The sequence below is a fragment of the Myotis lucifugus genome, unplaced genomic scaffold (genome assembly GCF_000147115.1).
Source record: "Myotis lucifugus unplaced genomic scaffold, Myoluc2.0 scaffold_338, whole genome shotgun sequence".
Classification (NCBI taxonomy): domain Eukaryota; kingdom Metazoa; phylum Chordata; class Mammalia; order Chiroptera; family Vespertilionidae; genus Myotis; species Myotis lucifugus.
The window spans coordinates 295702-318207 of record NW_005871386.1 but is presented as its reverse complement, the minus strand read 5'-3'; the positions used below and the strand labels follow the sequence as shown (position 1 = coordinate 318207).

The 22506-nt window shown below is 40.5% G+C and overlaps 1 protein-coding gene across 1 annotated transcript in view; it reads right to left on the bottom strand.

The window, feature by feature from the left end:
• Window positions 1-20925, bottom strand: part of LOC102428524 (IQ domain-containing protein H) — a 124595-nt gene extending 103670 nt beyond the window's left edge. The window contains exons 1-4 of the mRNA XM_023764583.1: window positions 20866-20925; window positions 15845-15973; window positions 8944-9023; window positions 7123-7161 (exon numbers count right to left, since the gene is read on the bottom strand). Of these exons, the coding sequence (XP_023620351.1) occupies window positions 7123-7161; window positions 8944-9023; window positions 15845-15962 (237 nt within the window). The 5' untranslated portion in view covers window positions 15963-15973; window positions 20866-20925. The remainder of the gene's footprint in view (window positions 1-7122; window positions 7162-8943; window positions 9024-15844; window positions 15974-20865) is intronic.
• Window positions 20926-22506: the final 1581 nt, after the last annotated feature.

Sequence of the window (22506 nt, the reverse complement as noted above, 5' to 3'; positions counted from 1 at the left end):
TCTATCCACTGAGCCAAACCAGTCAGGGCGGATAATATCTTTAGAGAATGATTTGCCTAGAAGGGTAGACTAAATTACTATTGGATCTATAAGCCCATGTTCACTTATTCAAACACCAAACATATCCATTAGTAATTGGCTTAGGCCAGTGGTCGGCAAACTCATTAGTCAATAGAGCCAAATATCAACAGTACAACGATTGAAATTTCTTTTGAGAGCCAAATTTTTTAAACTTAAACTATATAGGTAGGTACATTGTTATTAACTTAATTAGGGTACTCCTAAGGCTTAGGAAGAGCCACACTCAAGGGGCCAAAGAGCCACATTTTGCCGACCACGGGCCTAGGCAGTTCCATTGTGTGAAAGAGAAGAGTTCCTCCCAACATCACAGCTCTAAGTGAGAGCCTAGCTCAGAGTATGGGTGGAGTGACCCTCGGAGATGAGTCTTCATTCTTCTCTGAAGACCAGGGACACCATCTCTCAGGCCTGCTCTTTAATATTTGTCAAGGGTCCACAATGTGTTAAGTTTTGTACAGAACAGATGTCAAGACCTCAGCTTGCTAAAATGTTAGAAAGATACGTATAATATTTAGAGCGATTAGCTGACTAAACAGGATTCAAGGACTCAGCATAATCACAGTCCTGAATTTGAAAGCGTGAGGGATCTTGAAGGTCATTGGCCTCACCTTTTACTCCCAGGGAAATAAGTCTTACTAACCTGAAGTCTTACTAACCTGGAATCAAGTCCAGCTCTCTCACTATTGTGTTACGTATGCTTGGGCAAATTGCAACCTGCCAAAGACTGAATGTTTGTGTTATCACAAAATCCATATGTTGAAGCCCCAGTCCTCAGTGTGATGGTATTCAAAGGTGGGGCCTTTGAGAGGTAATCTATATATAGAAAAGGCTAATATGCAAAGTATCCCCTCGGGAGTTCAACTGGGAGATTGGGAGTTTGATCGCTCGCTATGACGTGTGATGACCACCAGGAGGCGGCACAGAATGAAGGAAGGCCCTGGCCAGCAGCTGGAAGGCCCAATCGGCCCTGATTGCCAGCCAGGCCTAGGGACCCTACCCGTGCATGAATTTCATCCACCAGGCCTCTAGTTAGGTCATAAGGATGGAGGCTTCATGATAAGATTAGTGCCCTTATAAGAAGAGACAAAAGAGAGATGATCTCTCTCTAGCAAGAAAGCAGCCATTTACAAACCAGGAAGAGAGCTCTCACCAGAAGCAAGTAATTGTTGTTCAGGCTACTCCATCTATGGTATTTTGTTATGGCAGTCTGAGCTGACTAAGACAACATCCTCTCTGAACCCAAATGCTTTTCATTTGTAAAAATAAGAGGTTCCTACAGAGTTGCTGTGATGATCATAATAAGTGTGAAGAATCTTTCACAGTGTCTCATCTCAGTCTACATGGTTATAGATAAGGAAACGGAGGCTCAGAGAGATTAAGTGACTTGCCCAAGATCACAGAGCTAGCTGTCATTCCTTACCCCCATACCACCAATGCCCACAGCCCTCATTGTCCAGATCTTCCCATGTGGCCCCTTACCAAGCTGTGCTCTCCTTGCTCAGCATTCCTTTTCCCATCTCCTACATTAGAGTCAACCTGGCCTTGACCTGTTGTTTCTTTCGTATTTGAAAAGCAATCTGTTAAACTAACCTTATAAGCTATGAACATGCTAATGAACCATGGTGTGGTAGAAAAATGATGGATTTGAAGTGAGAAGACCTGGGACCTAATCTGTCACACCTCTCACTATGGCCTTGGGAAGTCACTTCTCCTAGGGGAGTTTCAGTTTCCATTAGGGGATCATTCAGGGTGCTTCTAATTTTGACACCCTATGTCCTTCTGACTTAACATGTCACTCCTCCAGGAGTATTTGCTGATTGATAAACTCCTGGTGCTAGTCAAGCTATCCAATCAAAGGCAACATCCCTTCATCTACCATACAAAAGAGCCAGGGATTTTTTTTCTCTTTCTACTTTTTAGATATGAAGGTCTTTCTAGCAACTTACAAACCACAATAAAGGAACAGCTGTAAAGATGAGCATGGGGAAAGAACCCCAAAGGTGATATTCCAGAATTTTAGTGGTCTACAAATTAACAAAACAATCCTTAGTCCACAGGACCTAAAAATTGCATCAGTTTTTTTAAAACATATTTTATTAATTTTTTACAGAGAGGAAGGGAGAGGGATAGAGAGTTAGAAACATCGATGAGAGAGAAACATTGATCAGCTGCCTCCTGCACACTCCCTACTGGGGATGTGCCTGCAACCAAGGTATATGCCCTTGACCGGAATTGAACCTGGGACCCTTGAGTCCGCAGGCTGATGCTCTATCCACTGAGCCAAACCAGTTAGGGCGAAATTGCGTCAGTTTTAAGTGTCCATTAAAAGTGAGATCAGAGTCCTTAACCTTTATCTATATATATAAAAGGCTAATATGCAAAGTGTCCCCTCAGGAGTTCGACCTGGAGATGGAGAGTTCGATCGTTTGCTATGACATGTGCTGACCACCAGGGAGTGGCATGGAATGAAGGAATGCTTTCCCCGGCAGCCAGCAGCTAAGGAAGAGAGGCCCCAGCCAGCAGCTGGAAGGCTCCATGCACAAATTTTGTGCATCAGGCCTCTAGTAAAGAGAATAAAAGGCAAACATGGAGAACTCACTGAATGGAGACATATCAAGGAAGATAATTGAGTATACAGGCCTCTCAGATCAGCAGCAATTTTTCAGTGATAATTTATGCTATTGCTTTGAACGGTAGCTTCATTCAAATGAGTCTTCCTGAAACACTTCCTGAGGAGAAAATCCTCACCCCTAAATGCATTCTTATAGAACAAAAACACTCAATGGATCCAATTCTGGTTGAAGATCAAACAGAAGGAAATCAGAAAGATTTTAAAAAATAGAATATATTTTCAGTCAAATGTGAAATTTCCTTTCCTAGAGAAACATTTCATTTTACTGCTGCATTGACTACACCTTTTCTGCTACCCTTCTAATATTCTCTGAAAGAATGTGACATAGTTAAGGACCACTTGGTAACAATTATGATTGATGAATGGAACTGCTGGAAGAAGTGCCAGGAACTGGCCAGGATGGACCTCAAAAGCAGCCTGGATTCTTAGTTCCCCAAGATAAGTCACATCATCACTTTCTCAATAGGTAAAGGAAAAAGAGGAAGCTTTGAAAAGGACCTCCATTATCAGTATAAACTTTACATTACAGTTATCCTGAAGAAAATTGTGCTGATCACAGATAACTGAAGAACACTTGCAGAATTCTTATAATACCCCACCTTTTCACACCCTAGAGATCTACATGTGTATTCTGCTTTAATTCATATCACTTGTCACTACCTGACATTATAGTAAATACCTGTTTATTTTCTGCCTCCCTCACTAGAATATAAATCCCACAGGGCAAAGACTTGGCTTGTTTTTCCTCACTGCTGTATCCCCAGAACCTAGTACACTGTCTGGTGTATGGTAAAAGCTTAATAAATATTAGTTGAATGAGTGAATGAATGAGTGAATACTAAAATTTAGGCTTATAGCCACTTGGGCTGAGTCTATAGCATAACACTGTTCTATGATCATACAAGCTATTTGCAAACTCATAGCTTGAGTTCTGCAGCACTAATAGAAACTGATCACTTGTATCTGAAAATGTCCATACCCTTTGACCAAGGAGTTCTACTGCTAAGATGTAGCCTAAATAAAAATATTTATGTACAAATATGAAAGATATTCATGGCAGTTTTATTTACAAAAGAGAAAAACTGGAAATAATGTCATTATTTATTAATAATAATAATTTGACATTGATAATTTAATGTCCAACAATAGGATATTAACTAAGAAAATTATGGTATACTAGAGGCCCAGTGCATGAATTTGTGCACAGGTGGGGTCCCTCTGGGTGGCCTGCAGGGATCGGGCCGAAACCTGCAGTCCAACACCACCTGCAGCTCCTACATGCTGCTCCCGCTCATCCCGGCCCCACTGTGCCTGCTGCAGGCTCGTGCTCAATCAGTCCTGAACGGGAGAGGCTCGCGCTGCTGCAGCAGCACTCACCAGCCATGAGCCCTGCATCTGGCGCCCTCCCAAGGGGAGTGGCCTGCAGGATAGGGCTGAAACTGGCTCTCCGACATCCCCCGAGGGGACCTGGATTGTGAGAGGGCACAGGCCAGGCTGAGGGACCCCACCAGTGCACGATTGGGCTGGGGAGGGACTGCAGAAGGGCTCCAGGGCATGCCTGGCCCATCTCGCTCAGTCCCCGATCGGTCAGACCCCAGCAGCAAGCTAACCTACCAGTCAGAGCATCTGCCCCCTGGTGGTCAGTGCATGTCATAGAGAGCCATTGAGCAGCCTTAGCATATCATTAGCATATTACACTTTGGTTGTTCGGTTGTTCTGCCATTCGGTCTATTTGCATATTACCCTTTTATTATATAGGATCTTTAAGACAGATTAAAATATTTTATGAAGTTTTAAATCATATATGTAAAGGCTTTGATAAATTGTTAAGGAAAAAGAGTAAAATCACAGTTGAATATATAGTATAATACTAACCAAGGGACATGCCAATTCTTAAATAATGTGGCATGATGGAAAATTTTTCTTGCATATTTTGGCATTCTTTTCTCCTTTCTGAACTTTACAAATTGTCTATGAGTAATCAGGCCATAATTTGATAAATGAAAAATATAAATTAAAAATGTAAAGATTCTATTTTGTGGCTCACTGATGATTTAATCTTTTTCTGGTGTCAATAAGTAAAATTGTTAATTACATGTAATACAAATGTATACTTAGAGATGCCATGAAGGGAAATAAAAACAATATTATGAATTTTTTTCTTGTCAATTCCTTCATGTAAGAAATGTTTTGCAAATAAAACTATACTTTTAATTCAAAAGTTTCATGTCAAAACTCCATAGGTGAGGGTGGCAATTTCTAATAAATTAGAGAAAATGGAAAATTGCTTTTAAAATATTTTCTTTTGTTTTCAGATTTTTTCCTCTCTTCTTACTTTAAGATGATAAATTAAATGAGGTTTTTTGAGGGAAAGCAAGTCTAAAAGAGAAAAAAATGGCCTTGGATTTTTAAAAAGATCTAATCTTTTGTCTCCAGGTTGAAGAACTCTAGTTCTTGTCAAAGTCTGACCTCACTCTCTTGAATCCTTTAAGACAAGACAAGAAAGGAGACTAGGTTGTTTTGGAACCACAAATCCACTTGGAGAGGCACTCTACACATTCAGGAAGCATGCTTATTCCTCCACTGGGTTGGACATATTAAAGCCAAAATGCTGGGAGAGACAGAGAGAGAAACATTGATGTGAGAGAGACACATCGATTGGTTGCCTCCCACACAGCCCCAACCAGGGCCAGGGATTGAGCCTGCAACCGAGGTATGTGCCCTTGACTGGATTCGAACCCAGCACCCTTCAGTCCACAGGCTGACTCTCTATCCAAACTCTAGCCAAACTGGCCAGGGCCAGATCAGTGTGGGTTTTTGTTTGTTTTATTGATTTTTTTTATCAAGAGGAAGGGAGAGGAATAGAGAGTTAGAAACATTGATGAGAGAGAAACATTGATCAGCTCCCTCCTACACACCCCCTACTGGGGATGTGCCTGCAACCAAGGTACATGCTCTTGACCAGAATTGAACCTGGGACCCTTCAGTCCGCAGGCGGATGCTCTAGCCACTGAGTCAAACTGGTTAGGGCACAGATCAGTGTTTTTAAGAGCTTCCACACCCCTACAAGGCTGCCTCCAACTTCCCCCAGGATAAAGAGAAAAGTGGAAGTTCCAGCAGGTGGGCCCAGGCCCTTCACACCCATACCTGCTGTGTTAACTGTTTTATGTTTGATAAATTGTTAGGGGAAAAGAGTAAAATCACAGTTGAATATATAGTATAATACCAACCAATTATATATAGTATAATACCAATCAATGTTTCTCTCTATTTTACCTCCTTACCAGCAAGTTATGTTTTTGAACAAAGAGTGCCAGGCTTAAAAATACCTTAGTATTCCTAAAGCACACCCTATTTTTAAATGCAGAAGCAAGCTCACAATTTCCTCACAGCAAGAAGTCAAGAGGAGCTAGAGGAAGGATTTAATTGCATTGACTAGTTTATCTAGAAGCCATTTGTCTAGGTTTAGGACTGTATATGTGGCCGTGACTAAACACGGAGTCACGGCTCTGCAGAATTATAAGGAGATCCCAAAAGTGGGATATTTTTTCTTGGAAAGGGATGGGTAAGCTCCCTTTGAAATTCTTACTGCTAAGATGAAAGGGAGACCTGGTAACAAGTGCTTTGTAGTCCCAAAGCACGTCCACATGTGACATCAGCTCCTCACACCCTCACAGCAACCCTGTGGGAAAGGTGGTGTCATTCTCATTTGCCAGAGGAGGAGAGGGAGGCACAGAGAATCTAAGTAACTGGCTGAAAGCCCCTCTATTAATAAGAGGAGAAAACAGCTCTTTGCTGCTTCAAGTTTAGAACTTTTATTACCCATGATGGCCCCATGGAATGTTCCTGGCTGGCATGCACTTGCAGCATTGTGGGACTATTTCATTTTTCCAAATTGTTACCTTATTTGTTTTAGTTTAGCTCTAAATCCACTACCCTTACCTATTACATCATATATGCTGTGTGTGTGTGTGTGTGTGTGTGTGTGTGTGTGAATGCATACACATACACACACACACACGCATAAACATGCTGGGGGACAACTGTTTTTTTTGTTGTTGTTTTTTACATTTTATTTCGTTTTAAGTGCACTTTTAAAAGATAAAAATCTTAGATTGAGGTTGAAGACTGATGTGATTCAACCAAATTTTGAGTATGCTAAATAGCATTTTTGGACTGAAGCCTGAGAAGTAATTCAGTCCCAACAAAGGGGAAAAAATTCTTTTCCACTTTAAATGAACCATTTTCCCCCTTGAAAACATGATGTAATTTTTTTTTATAAAAGAAGAGCAAAGAACTTTTGTTACCATCTCCAGCTGTCAAACTTGCCTCCCATATTTCTGCCCTGCAGCAAAAGGAAGGGACATCAGGTGACAGACCCCAAATTTCAACTAGTCACACAAATTACCCACCTTCCTCTCCATAGATAGTCTTGTCCTTTTGCCTTTCCCCTACAATGAATAATGAGACACGGTTTAAATCAAAATGACTCTCATCAGCAATTTTACAAAACCAATACAAGGCACAGTCTCCCTTCCCCTCCCCCGACGCCCCAGGTTCCCCGGCTGGGCCAGCCTGTTCCCTTTTCCATGCAGGCAGGAGCTAACGATTAGAAAGACCCTCCCCACCCCAGACAATGATGCTCTGCCTGCCAAAGGCTCTGTTTACTTTGAAGAAAGAGTCTGACAAAGTAAATATTTACAAAAACAACTATACCCAGATGCCAAGCCCCACTTCTGGGGGACCCGTGGAGCAATATTTACAGGAAAGGGCTTCTCGGTGTGGGACCGCACTGCCCAGTGCGGGGCACTGATCCCAGGTCTGTTCCGGCTCTATCTGGAGGCCAGTCATATCACAGTCTCTCTCTTGGCCTTGTAACTTCCAAGCTGGGGCACTTTTCACAGAGTGTATGAATAATTACATTTACTGCTGAAGAGTCAGTTAAAGAATGTACCAATTTGGGACACAGGAAGGAATCTTTAACTATGACTGCTTCTAGCAGGAGGGAGAAAAGCTTCGTGAAGTCGATAGGAAATTAGAGGCAGGCTTAATTAGTACTTAGAAAATGTCATTCTTTAAAAAAATGTTTAAGCTTTTAATTCTTTCAGCTTAACGCTTCAAACCTAGTCATCGTTGTATTACCTGTAGATCTGTTGTCTGCAAAACGGTGGGACCTGGGAGCTAGAACACGGTGGGAATCGAAACAGGTGCCCTGCTTGTTCCCATTACACACATTAGCCCGTGGCCTTCGCACAGCCTGTTAAACAGCTGAATCTGAAACAATAATGGTGCAGGCCAAACGCTAGCCTGGGGGTCTGTCTGTCTTGGGATTTGGCCATTTACATTGATTTTTTTTTAACTGACAGTTTTCATGAAACACAAATATTTGCCATGGCAACTGGAGTGTCACATGACATGCTGCTACATAAACAGCTTGGAAATCTAAGAGGAAACAGCCCACCAGCGCTGCAAATACAGTGAAAACATCTTGAGGAGGATCTGGGCATTAAAAGATGGAGGTCTGGGAAGAGCAGGTAACAGACTACAATGTAGACACAGTAGGATTAATTTTTTCTATGACATTTTAATTTCTCTCTTTTCTTTCTTTTTTTTTTTTTTAAATGGGAGCAGCTGTAAACATGACCACATAGGGTCAGGCCAGAAAAAGACACTGCCAGCTGTCTCCTTTCTATGGTGAAAAGTTTCAATTATCGCAGGTCTGTCTGAGGTCATAAACATAAGAAAGCAAGCTACAAAAGCCCAGCACCTTTAGGCCAAGAGAATCTCCATGAGGGTGAATATGTTGTACTGTGAGGTCCCAGTGTCAGAGAATATGCCTTCCTCATTAAGGCACCCGTGCAAAATTGGAGAACTTGGCTTAAAGACAAGTGAAAGACAGCAAAACCTCACAATAACACACTACGCAGCACAGATTTGGATGTAAAGCAATAGCTATTGTGTTCTGACTCCAGGACTCTGATCCAGCTAGCAGTATAGGTTGACCCAATCATTTAGTTAATCTCACAATAATCTGACATGACTGATAATGTCACCGCAGAGTTTACTTGTATAACAATCTCCGCTTTTAAACATCAAATGCATCCCCGAAACAACTGAAATGGTGTTGATTTCTATGTGAAAGGTATAATTCCATAACACATGATTACTATAAATCTCACTGAGAATATTATAAAGAAGAACAATTTTCTTTCATTAGCTAGGAATAGGAATACCTTTGCTTTTTGTTTCTTGGGAGAGATCTCCTTCACTACTTTTGGAATCGGCTTTGGTTTTTGAGCTGCACCCAAAGGGCCTATGGATGGAGATAGTACAAAGTTACCTGTTTCAGAAAGAGAGGCTGAGTCATTGGGTTTGATGGGGAAAATGAGACATTTGGGGGGCCTTTAGGTGTGGTCTCACGGCCCCCATCCCAACACACTGGGCTTTTCGCAAAGCCCGCGAAAGATCCAGAAGTCCCATCCCATATTGGGGGGACAAAGAAACCAAAGGGTATAAAGGGAGAGCTTCCTCCATATTGGTTTGCTCAGGATTTGGAGAGAAACAGTCTCCCCTGAGTCCTGCACTAGTACATGTGAAACATCTGAAAATAAATGGGTTTTTCCTGTGCCTCCGGTATCCTGCGTATTTTTTGGTCGCCTGGTAAATTTTGTAACAGGTTAATGCTATTGGGTTTGCACCTTGAAAGTAAAATCGTTCTGTCACCCATTGTCTGTTCACTGTCAGTCTTTCCTATATCAAGTCAATGAAACATTTGTGATCATTGACTTCAGAAGGAAAGCAAAAAGCATAACTGCAATTCCATCAGAATATAAGGTCAGCTCGCCTTCTGCAAACTGCCTAGGTGAGAAGGCAGATTTTAAAAGCAGGCAAATTAGAGAGCACTAGTTGTTTTTTAAAATGTTTCCCTGTAAGATTTCTTTAAATAGCCAAGTTCATTTACAAGGTAAATTATTATAATTACATATGATGGACTATTCTATTGTGTAGTCATTAAAAAATGATTCTAGAGAATTTAAATGGCTTGGGGAAATAATGCAAGTGAAAAACACAATAAATATTATGTTTTGAAATTCATTAAATCTAGAAGCAACTTTTGGAGAACACATCTAGTCCATAGCATCTAGCTCATGTGTAGCACGTAAGCCCACATACTAGTCAATTCTTGGGAGAGAAATCATATCCCTCCTGTTGTCTGCAGCAAACCCACCTGCCCTTTACAAACAGTCTGTCTGACAGTCTCAGGAGAGAAAAATCCTTACACTACTCTTTCCAGGAAGAAGAACAAATAATTTATTTAAGTAGTTAGTTGAATCAAATAAATGAGGCTTCCTTCAACTCAGTTCCTTAGTCCACCCATTTTCTGTCAATTTTTAGCAACAATCTTAGGAAGACTTGATGGTTATTGATCAAATACAGCATGTCAGTGTACAATTCAGAACCCCATACCTTGAGAATTCAGTCTCTCACATTGCCTCAAGTGGGGTGCAAGGAATATCCTCAGCCATCTCTTAAAAATTGGCAGCAATTCTAGACTCTCATCAGTAAAAATCAACTCCGCAAAGGGGATTTGTTTGTTGCATTGGACTAACCCAAGTTCACCCCTTTCCTGGTTTCCCTGGTTTCCCGTGAGCCTCCCTGACTGTGAGACTGCCCACCACCTTCTCTGAGTCTGGGCACTTGGCTGTAGTGTGTGGAGACTCCATCTTAAGCCGACAGGTTTCAGCCTGGACCTCTGTGCTCTTCTGCCATGGGTCCACTTGGACTAGGCCTTCCCTCTTCTGAAAGCCAGTCTACCCCCTGCTCCCACACTGCTTTGAATCCGGAGAGTTACCCTTGTATAAGGCTTGTTATTCCTGTATCTGCAGTCTCAGTTCACGTTTTTTTGTAGTTTATCTTCACTCAAGAATTTTTTATTTGATTTTTTTAAAGAGAGTGGGAGAGGGAGAGACAGAGAAAGAGAAAGATCGATGTGAGAGAGACACATCGATTAGTTGTCTCCCACACTGCCATGACTGGGGCCAGGAATTGAACCCAAGACACTTCAATCTGTGGGCTGATGCTCTATTCACTGAGCAAAACCTGCTAGGGCTCCATTCACTTTTTAAAAAATATATATTTTATTGATTTTTTACTGAGGGGAAGGGAGAGGGATAGAGAGTTAGAAACATCGATGAGAGAAACATCGATCAGCTGCCTCCTGCACACCCCTACTGGGTACATGCAACCAGGGTACATGCCCTTGACGGGAATCGAACTGGGACCCTTGAGTCCGCAGGCCGACGCTCTATCCACTGAGCCAAACTGGTTAGGGCTCCATTCACTTTTTAATTTTCAGGTTCTTGCAGCCAAGTGAAATTTAAGTTCCCCTATTGAGACAAAGTAGCAGCTAACAAATGTTCAAGTGGGCATAAGTTAAAAAGTAAGATGTTAACAAAATTTGGTAGGATAAAAATCTAAAAATATTTGTAATTACACATGGATAATCCACAGTTAATAATATCTCTACAAAAATCTTACAGTTTTTCTTAGTCACCTGCAGAAATCCTGTCACTAAATTATAACTTCAGGTAGCCTTGGATTTTATGGGACACATGCAATTGAAGAATGTGTCTGCATCTTCAGCAAAACGATATTCTAAGGTATTTACAATTCTGCTACTCAATTTCCCTTCTGGAAAAGTCTATGATAAATTTTGCCCATGTTAATGTCGGGAGGAAAAAAACCAGTCTTTCTGGTCAAACTTGTATGTTTCTGTGGCTGTTAGAGATCGGTGTCTGTCAAGCAGCCATTCCTTTTTTCCTTGCAGATTTTAGACCCCAGTTTTTTCAGGGTAACAATATGCCCAGCACCTGGGGTTGGCTGTTGAGCAAAAAAATCTTTTTAAAGGACACATAGTTAAATATTAATTTTAGATACATAACATTTTACTGTAAGTATGCCCTGATATGAAATATGGTTAATATCTAACAAAGAACAGAATTTTCATGATTGGCTTAGACCAGTGGTCGGCAAACTGCGGCTTGTGAGCCACATGCGACTCTTTGGCCCCTTGAGTGTGGCCACGAAGTTTCAATCACACTGTACGTGCACGCCTGCACGTGGTATTTTGTGGAAGAGCCACACTCAAGGGGCCGCAGTTTGCCGACCACTGGCTTAGACCAAGTATAACTTAGTATATAGGGTAAGTATGTCCCGAATCCTAACCCTAACCCTGCCCCTGGACATTCAGTTTTCTAGCCTTTCCTGTAGCTAACAGTGGCCATGTGACCAATGAGTTGTAAGGGGAGGTCCATCTAGGGGTATCCACTATTTTCCCGTCTTTCTGCCTGCAATGTGTACATTAAGGCCCAGATCTGCAAGAGACCCCTTAGAGCCAAGAGGTAGCGAACATGAGGATGAACTCTAACAGGCTGAAGACTTCGAAGCAGAAAGAGAGCCCTTAACAACGCTGTTGATCAAGCACGACCAGCCCTAGACTGCCTCCTTCCTGACTTCTTACGTGTGAGACAAATGAACCTCATTATTTTAAGCCACCAGTAGTTATGGTTGCTGATATTTGCAGACACATACATTCCTGACTGGCACCCCTCCCTCCGGCCATTCTTTGTCTTATTGCATGTGCTGGGGCCTCAAGGACAGTGTTCAATAGTGGTGGCAGGGGTGGTCATCCTGGAACTACTTTTAATGGAGAAACAGTATGCTTCTACAGTTTCTCTACAGTTACCATCCTATGACTTAAAAACAAATACTGGGGTTTTGGTTGAAAACAATAATCAGGTTCAGAATATTCCCTTCTACTTCTACTCTGCCCAGAGGTCCCCCCCCCCTTATCATTAATGTTGAATTATATTGAATGACTTTTTTTTCAATTTGGAATATACTGAGATCATCATTGGGTTTATCTTTTTAAATCTGTTACTATTAAGAATTATATTACTAGGTTTTCCTAATATTCTTCCTTGATCATGGTGAATTTTTAAAATACTGCTAACTTTTATTTAAAATTTTTGTCTCTATGTTCCTGAGATTGATCTCTCTCTATTTTTAAAAATATATTTTTATTGATTTCAGAGAGCAAGGGAGAGATAGAAACATCAATGATGAGAGAGAATCATTGATCGGCTGCTTCCTGCATGCCTCACACTGGGGATTGAGCCCGAAACCCTGGCATGTGGCCTGAACGGAAATTAAACCCTGACCTCCTGGTTCATAGGTCAACCACTGAGCCACACTGGCCAGGCAGAACTCTCTATATTTTTTCTTGCACGGTCCTCATCCAGTTTTGGTTTCAAAGTTAGACTAGCTTCATAAAATCATTTGGTAAGATTTCCTTCTTTTCTCTTTCTATGGGATAGCATAAAATAAGAATTACCTTATCCTTTAAAGATGGTAAATCTTGCCTATCTGAGGCTTGCGGCATTATTTCCTCTGGTTTATTTTTATGTTCATGCATGTGTGCACCTGTCCATGTGTGTTTAATTTGGAGATATTTTTGACTGCCAATTAAAATTATCTAATGAAATTGTTTTCTTTAAGTTTCCTATTTTTTTTCATGAGTTAATTTTTGCAACTTATATTTTTCTAGGAAAATTTTCATTTCATTAAAAAAATATTGGTACAAAGTTACCATCCTATGACTTAAAAAATATTCTATGTATCTGTAGTATCTGTCTTAAATATTATTTGTGCCTTTATTTTAAAAAAAGCCAGCTTTTTGAGAGCTTAATTGGCAAAATTGAAGATATTTTAAGTGTACATTGTGGTGATTTGATCTGTGTACCCAGTGTGAAAGGATGTCCTCCATCTAGTTCGTTAACACGCCCATCACCTCACATGTTTAACTTTTCCTTTATTAGTGAGAACATTTAAGTTCCACTCTCTTAGCAGATTTCAATTACACAATACAGTGAATCAACTATAAACTATCGTTACCATGTTTTAGATGGCATCCTCAGACATCATTCATCTTATAGCTAACGGTTTGCATTCTTTTACCAACTTTTTACCTATTTTCCCCACCCCTTTACATCCCGAGCAACCCCTTTTCTACTCTTTGTTTCTATGAGTTTGATTTCTTTTTTAAGTTTCCACATATAAGTGGTACCATGCAGTATTTGTTTCTCTGTCTTACTTATTTCACTTAGCATAATGCCCTCCAGGTTCAGCCATGTTGTCACAAATGGCAGGATCCTCATTTTTAAGTGTAAATAATATGCCATTATATATACATATATCAATATCTATCTATCTATCTATCTATCTATCTATCTATCTATCTAGTCATCTATCAACAGACACTCATGTTATAGCCACACCTTGGCTATTATGCATAATGATGCAATGAACATTGGGTACAGACATCTCTCAAGATAATGACTTTGTTTTCTTTGGATAAGTACTCAGAAATGGAATTGCTGGATCATATGGTCATTCTATTTTTAATTTCTTGAGGAACCTCCTTATTGTTTTCCATAGGGGCTGTACCAGTTTACATTCCCACCAACATGTACATAGATTCTCTTTCACCACATCCTTGCTGGTATCTGTTATTTCTTGTCTTTTGATGATAGCCATCCTAACAGGTGTGAGGTGATGGCTCATGGTGGTTTTGATTTACGTTTCCCTGATGATTAGTGATGTTGAGTACCTTTTCATGTCCCTGTTGGCCATAAGTTTGTAGTCTTTGAAAAAATGTCTATTCTGGTCCTTTGCCCATTTTTTAATTGGGATATTTATTTTTTTGCTATTGGGTTGTATGAATTATTGTATATTTTTTGTATATTATCCCTTTATCAGATATGTGGTTTGTACATATTTTATCTCATTCCTTAGGCTGCCTTTTCATTTTGTTGGTGTTTTCCTTTGCTGTGCCTGAAGAGCTTTAGTTTGATATAGGCCTACTTGTTTATTTTTGTTGCTGTTGCCTTTGCTTTTGGTGTCAAATCCAAAAATCATTGCCAAGACCTTACCCCCCTTATACTTTTTTCTAGCAGTTTTACAGCTTCAGGTCTTATGTTTAAGTCTTTGATAAATTTTAAGTTGATTTATGTATATGGTGTAAAATAGGGATGGAGCTTCATTCTTTCTCTCTCCATGTGAATCTACAATTATCTCAAATTCAAAAGTTTAATTAAAAAAAGACACCAGTAAGAATATGAAATGCCAAGTCACAGAGTAGGAATAATTGTTTGCAATTCATATAACTGATAAAAGATTAGTATACAGAATTTATAGTTAATTCATTTTTTCTTGCTTAATCCTCACCCAAGGATATTTTTTTCATTGATTTTTAGAGAGAGTACAAGGGAGGGAGGGAGTGGAAGGAGGAAGAGAGAGAGAGAGAGAGAGAGAGAGAGAGAGAGAGAAAACATCAGTTGGTTGCCTGTCCTGTATGCACCCTGACTGGGGATGGGACCTTCAGCCCATGTGCACAGGCCAAAGCTCTAACCACTTAGTCACACCGGCCAGGGCCACAACTCATTTTTTTTTAAAACAGGTTAAAGTCTTAACTCACCTTTAAAAAAAGAATATACTCAAATGACCAGTACACATCCCAAAACTGCTCAACTTCATTGGTTATTAGGGAAAGAAAAATTAAACGCACAAAGAGATACCACAACAGACTTGCCAGGGTGGCTAAAATTTAGAAAGTAAATGACTTGCCTGAGGTTCTGCAACTAAGTAGTAGATTCAGGTCAGTGCTTTTCCTGAGCACCCTATTCCATGCAGCCTCCTCTTTGAAGTCTTCTTCTAGCACCTCAAGCTCTCAGTAGTCATTGCTCTGAGCTCGTGCAGCATTAGACTTTAACATCCATTTGGTTTTCATTCTCTACTACTTAGTATTGGTATTTACCTTTCTCTGTCTTGTTTTCCCAACCACGCTGCAAGCCCCTTGGAAATCCCAACCTTCTAACACACAGAGAACACAGGCCCGTAGTAGGTATTCTACAATGAGACTGAAGTTACTTTACTCAGTAAAGTGAAACCTAGAATCATTACAGTTTTCCTCTTTTCCTATTATTGAAGGTCAGAGTTGGATAGTGGGAGACTAGATTTGGGTGGGAGGTAATTTCTGTGTGTCCCCAGCTAAGCATACCAGCCAGGCTATCTTACCAGCAGTTGGAGTCTTATGTGATTCACCAAATTTATGCAGAGTAGCCGCTCTGGGTACAATGGGCGGATTCTGAAGGGTAATCTTTGCTGTTGGTGGAATCAATCCTCGTTCTATCATACTTAAAACCCCTAAAAAGGAAGGTTAGAAGAATATGAGTTTAACTTCCAGCATTTCCCCACAGTCTGAGCGCAATACATTTCACAAGTGTAACTTACTCAATTCATCATCTTATTTGTGAACGTATATCTAGTGCCTTAATCCTTTGCATGAAAAAATAGCTACAATACCTGTTTATTTAAGCCTAAAGTGCTAATCCAAGAAAAAAAATGGCATTTCCAATAATGGCAAAATGAAATAAACTTGTACTAAGATCATTTCATTTTAAGGTAGAAATATAATTTCAAGGCAAACTTCAACTTCTCATACTTATGACATTTTCAATTATCTTACCTAATAATAGATAAACATGTAAATTGACCGTCCCTCCACTACGCGCACCAGCCAATCAGGAGAGTATGCAAATTAACCCAACAAAGATGGCAGTTAATTTCCATACATAGGCGTGTAGTGGCGGAGCAAAGACTGAAGGCCTCGGCTGCCGGGTGCTGGAGGAAAACCAGTGCCAGCAGCCAGGGGAAGGGAAGGCCTATTGCACGAATCTCTTCATGCAACAGGCCTCTAGTTGATAATATTGTTATTTCCTTTAAAATTCAGAGAAATAAGCCTGGCCAGCCTGGCTCAGTGGTTGAGCATCGACCTATGAACCAGGAGGGCACAGTTCAATTCCCAGTCAGGACACATGTCTGGGTTTCAGGCTCAATCCCCAGTGTGGGCGTGCAGGAGGCAGCCGATCAATGATTTTCTTTCATCATTGATGTTTCTATCTCTCTCCCTCTCCCTCTCTCTCTCAAATCAATAAAATATACTTTAAAAAATAAAATAAGGTAAAATTCAGAAAAATCGGACACATAGTCTTAATAACTAAAGAGATCTTTTGTTCTGAAAGAAGGGAACTCTGTGTGCTTGAAACCATGCCCTTGTTGTTATAATGAGTCATATTTTAGAAGAGTTATTTTTGGACATTTTTCATGTCACCAGAACATGTGAATGCCTAAAGAGGTTATTTTAGTGTAACTGGGCAACACATTAGTATTAATGCAACTAATTTACAATTCCTGGAACTCATACTGTGTCGGCATGGCTGGTGCCAAGGCTTTTTAAGGACAAGACATTGTTAAATAAATAAACAAATGAATAAATCGATGAATAAATGAATAAAGCTTGCTGTCAGGGGCAAAACTTTCATTAAGGTGGATCTATTGTATTGAAGCCAGAAACCCAGAAACTCTGGGATTTCTTGACAGAAACTTGTGATAGGGCTTTAGCCCCTTGTTGCTCTCATATAATAAGAAGAGTAAAGAACGTTGGGTCTCAATAAAATCCTAGTATACAAACTCTGTACCAAGGTGGACTAAGTTGAAGAAGTTGACACACATTCTAAGAGGGACAAATATTACTTCCATTTGCCTTATGACCTCTAATGACTATATTATGTTATTATTAAAAGTGTTTGCCCTGGCCAGTATGCCTCAGTTGGTTGAGCATCATCCCAGGCACTGAGAGGTGGCCAGTTCAATTCTCAGTCAAGGCACATGCCAGGATTGTGGGCTTGATCCCCAGGAAGGGGGGTGCAGGAGGCAGCTGATTGATGTTTCTCTCTCTCCCTTTCTCTTCCTCTCTCTCTAAAATCAATAAAAACATATTTAAAAATGTATTTTAAGGTGTTAAAGTCTAGTGTTATAGGAACTCAGAAAAATGACTACTGAGGGATTGGTGGGCTAAAGGAGACTTCACTTCATTATGAAGAATTATTCAATTTACTTACTGCAGAATCATCTGGGGAGAATTTCTTATCACAAATGCAGATTCCTGGGCCCTCCAAGACCTGCCCAATTTTCTGCAGTCAGTGCCTTGGAATATGCATTATTGAATATGTACCCTGAAGTTTAAGAACCACTAGAATTGAGACCCAGTAACCTACATTTTAAATAAGCACTCCAGGTCCTCCTTTTATACTCTGAAAACTTAAGAACTACTTACTGATCCAGAGTACAATTCCTCAAGCCCTTTTTGAAATAAATACTAATGCTTTAAAATATGTAGACTAATTCTTTGTCCTCACAAATATTTTCCACCTATAAATATCAAATCTCACTTCCAAGAACTACGCCTGTTTTGCAGATGTGAAAAGCAGAGCTCCTTTTCAGTATATTTTTATTGTGAGAGTGAGGCTCATTCTCTGAAAATCCCAAAGAACAGAAGCATGATTTTAACCCTTGCTTTAGTACAGGTTGAAGCAATTCGCTTAATTTAGACAAACACACACGTGTTACATTTACCATTGAAAAGAAAACGTTAAGACTATGGAATAAGCAAGACAGACTAGTAAATAGCTTTGCATTAAAATGCTGGGCACCTCTAGAGATGATCAGACCGTATAATCGCCTTTGGTTTTAGTTAGTCTATTTTATAATTCTGTAGAGATTAAGGCTAATTTATAGAAAACTGAAAGCAATGCAAATAGTTCTTGTTTATACACATGCCAATAAATCCTGTCACATGGAGGGACAATTCTCCCCCCAACCCCAGAAAGCCAGTTTTGCACCTACTTGCACATTTATTTCCGTACTTTTATAAATGTGTCTGTTGTTGGGATTAGCCTTTGAATCAATTGGAACATTTATTAATTTCCTCATTTAATTAATGAGTTAAATAACACTCTTAACCTCATTTTCTATTTGTATGAGTCATGATTTTACTTTAAAACATATAAATAAAATATCCTTTAACAATTTTGGAGACCCCACTAAGATAAGCAAAAGATTCACCTGAAATTGCCAGAAATGGTGTAGCTCATACAGAACGAAGCCAGGCACAGATTTTTCTTGGCTCCCACAGGTGAATTCAAAGTGGAAACAGAATTTTGTTGACTCTGTTTTTCTCATTTTAATACAACTCCCTATTAATCCTGTGTTTTGTTTTAGTTTTTGGTTCATTTACGGCTGATAAGTTATTCCTGTTGTAAGCTAAAATGACTGGAAATTTGGTGATCTCTGTATATGGATTAATGTCTTCTGCTCCCAGTTGAGTGAGAAACAATGGAGAATATAGTTTGGTAGTTTTTTTGTTTGTCTATTTGTGTATTTTGAGCAAAAATCAATTAGGATTTTCATGCCCACAAGAAAGGAGAATAACTGATATCTGGACCATTACGTTTTTGTATTTCTGTGTTTATTTTAATCTGTGTATGAAATTGTAGAATGGAAGAGATAGGCTTTTTCTGTATCTACATGTCTATGTATCTAAAATTCAGAAAGGCCTTTATCTCTCACTGCAAATGTATGAGTCTGTATGAGAAATTTCCTGTCTACAAATGGCATTAATCAATTAGATTGTAAAGTCTCTTAAATTAAAGGAGGTCTGTTCTGATTGAGTTATAGAGAGAAATAATGCTTATGTAATAAATTGAATATTCCTAAAATTCCCAGAAAATAAACTTCTAATTCTTTAGATGTGACCCCCTCTCACTTCACAAATTCAGACAGTCTCATTACATTTTAAAAAAGTTCTCACCTGAGAATATGCTTAGAGAGAGAGAGAGAGGAAGGGAGGGAAGGAGAGAGAAACAATCCATAAATGCCCCAACCAGAGATTGAACGCAAAACCCAGATAATGCCCTGATTGGGAATTGAAACGGCAACCTTTCGGTGCACAGGACGATGCTCAGCCACCTGAGCCACTCCAGCCACGCAGTGCCTCCTTACTTTTAATGGCAATATAGTTGTTTGCATAGTGTCAATAAGAATCTGTTTTCCTTTTACTAAGATACTAGAGGCCCGGTGCATGAAAATCGTGCACTCGGGCGGGGGTAGGGGGGTCCCTCAGCACAGCCTGTGCCCTCTTGCAGTCCAGGAGCCCTCGAGGGATGTCTGACTGCCGTGGAGGTGGGAGAGGCTCCCACCACTGCCACTGTGCTTGCCAGCCATGAGCCCGGCTTCTGGCTGAGCCGCGCTCCCCCTGTGGGAGCGCACTGACCACCAGGGGGCAGCTCCTGCATTGAGCGTCTGCCCCTGGTGGTCAGTGCGCATCATAGCAACCAGATGTTCTGCGGGTTTTGTCGATTTGCATATTAGCCTTTTATTATATAGGACTAGAGGCCAGGTGCACGAATTCGTGCATGGGTGTGGTCCCTCAGCATGGCCTGCAGGGATTGGGCCAAAACTGGCAGTCCAACGCTGCCTGCCACTCCTGCCTGCTGCTCCACTCATCCTGGTCCCACTGCACTTACCATGGGCTCGTGCCCAGTCAGTCCTGATCGGGACTGCAGGGGAGCTCGCCAGCAGTGAGCCCTGTGTCTGGTGCCCATCCCGAGGGGGCAGGGGGCCGGAATGCAATCAGCCCTCCAGGTGGGCAGTGGGATGCCCTTGCCAGCCCAAGATTCGGATCCGTCCCATTGATGTTTGCGCAGGTTGTCGGGAGCCACCTGGTGGCCACTTTTATTAGTTTCTTCCTTGCAGAGCTAGTGAGGGGAAGCGGCCACAGTGCCTGAGGCCAACTTCCAGGAGGCTAGTGGCACTGGTCCATAGGTGCCGGGCCCGTTCTCTGGAGATTGAACCTGCGGGACTACTGAGGGAGTGAGTGGCTATCACTGGGCTGGTGGGCCGCCAGGATGGGTCAGTCAGCTGAGCATCTGCCCCCTGGTGGTCAGTGCACGTCATAGTGACAGGTTGTTCGGTCGTTTTGGTTGTTTAGGCTTTTATATAGATAGATAGTTAGAAAAATGGGAATTTAATATTTAAGAATAATGCTTATTAATCAGGTATAATAAATCACTTTTAAAGAATTAAGGTTGACTTTATGATGCTAATGCTTACAAAGCCTCCCAAACTGGCCAGTTACAAAGTTTACAGGTAAGGAACACTTCTTGGCAGGCCTGAGACCCTTAGAATATTTAAAGTACCTCTGGGAGAGAGGAATTTACCCAAATGTACAGGTCCTGTCGTTGAAATACAGTGGACAGAGTTTCTTGGGCTTGATTTCTAGCCTCTGTAAAGTAAATAACAGAGGTTTTTAAAGTTCTATCTGAATTCCTTAGGAAGACTTCAGCAGAGCAAATTTGAAAGGCCATACATGGTGAATTAACATTCTCGCTACCCCTATGTAAACAACCAGGCCAAACCTAATGAGACTAACCTTAGTCTGTGAACATGTATATATATTTTTGGAGATCACTTTGATCCTACTGGGAGAAGACTGTAAGAAAAGTATTTTTTTTTTAAGTTTTGGAATAAGCAAAAGAGATGGCTGATGCCTTTTCAATGGAATGCTGCAGCTGCCAGGGATTATCTGGGCCTAGTCTCGGAGGATACTATTTTACAACTGTAGAGATTAAGGTTGACTTGCAAAAAAATCTGATAATAATGAGAATAATTCTATCCATAGGCATAAATGGAAATTCTGTCTGGTGTAGGAACATGGAAAAGCCAGTTTTGCATCCATTTGTGAATTTATTTCAATATTCCAGTCCTACAAATGGATGTTCTCAGGATTCTCCTTTAAGCCAGTTGTGCTGTCTTACAGATGCTCTCTTTTAATTGATGAGGTAAATAAAACCTTTGACATGTGTTCATTTTATATTTGTATGAGTCATGATTTTACATGTTTTTAAAAATTACCTTTCAATACCATTGTCTCATTACATTTTCTTAACACTCCTACTTTCCTGTTGAACAGATTAGGAATTGAAAGTTCATTCATTATGTCATTTGTCCAACCAATATTTGTTAAGTGCCTAGTATGTATCAGGCAGTACTCTGGGGGTTAAGGATGCAGTGGTGAGCCCGAGAGACCTCATGGAGGCTCTAGTAGTGAAGGCGACCTTAAATAAACCCACAAATAAATATATAATTACAAACTGTGATAATATTTGAAGAAACAACAACAACAGATGCTTGAGGAAGTGACTTTTACAGGCAAAGGTAAAGGCACTGGTGAGGGCCTGATGTGAAAATGTGTTTGCCTGATAAGAAACAGAGAGAAGGCCCATGTGGCTGGAGTGTAGAGAAGGCAGTGAGATGAGAATGGTGGTGAGGGCCAGGTCAGGTGTGCCTTGTTTATAGAGTTTAGAGTTTATTCTAGACCAGTGATGGCGAACCTTTTGAGCTCAACGTGTCAGCATTTTGAAAAACCCTAATTTAACTCTGGTGCTGTGTCACATATAGAAATTTTTTGATATTTGCAACCATAGTAAAACAAAGATTTATATTTTTGATTATTTATTTTATATATTTAAATGCCATTTAACAAAGAAAAATCAACCAAAAAAATGAGTTCGCGTGTCACCTCTGACACGCGTGTCATAGGTTCGCCATCACTGTTCTAGAGCAACTTGCCTGAGGTCACAAAGAGCCTGAATTGAAAATATGGTTTGTGTATAACTGTGAGACATCATTCTTAACCATTAAAAAAGAACCATTCTTTTTTGGATTTGGCAAGATAATTCAAGAAACAAGCAGGGAAGTTTCCCTGCATTTTCCAAATGATCTTTCTTCTGGATGTGTCATCTTTCACCTCATCTGGACTGTGTAGACTAGGCAGCAGT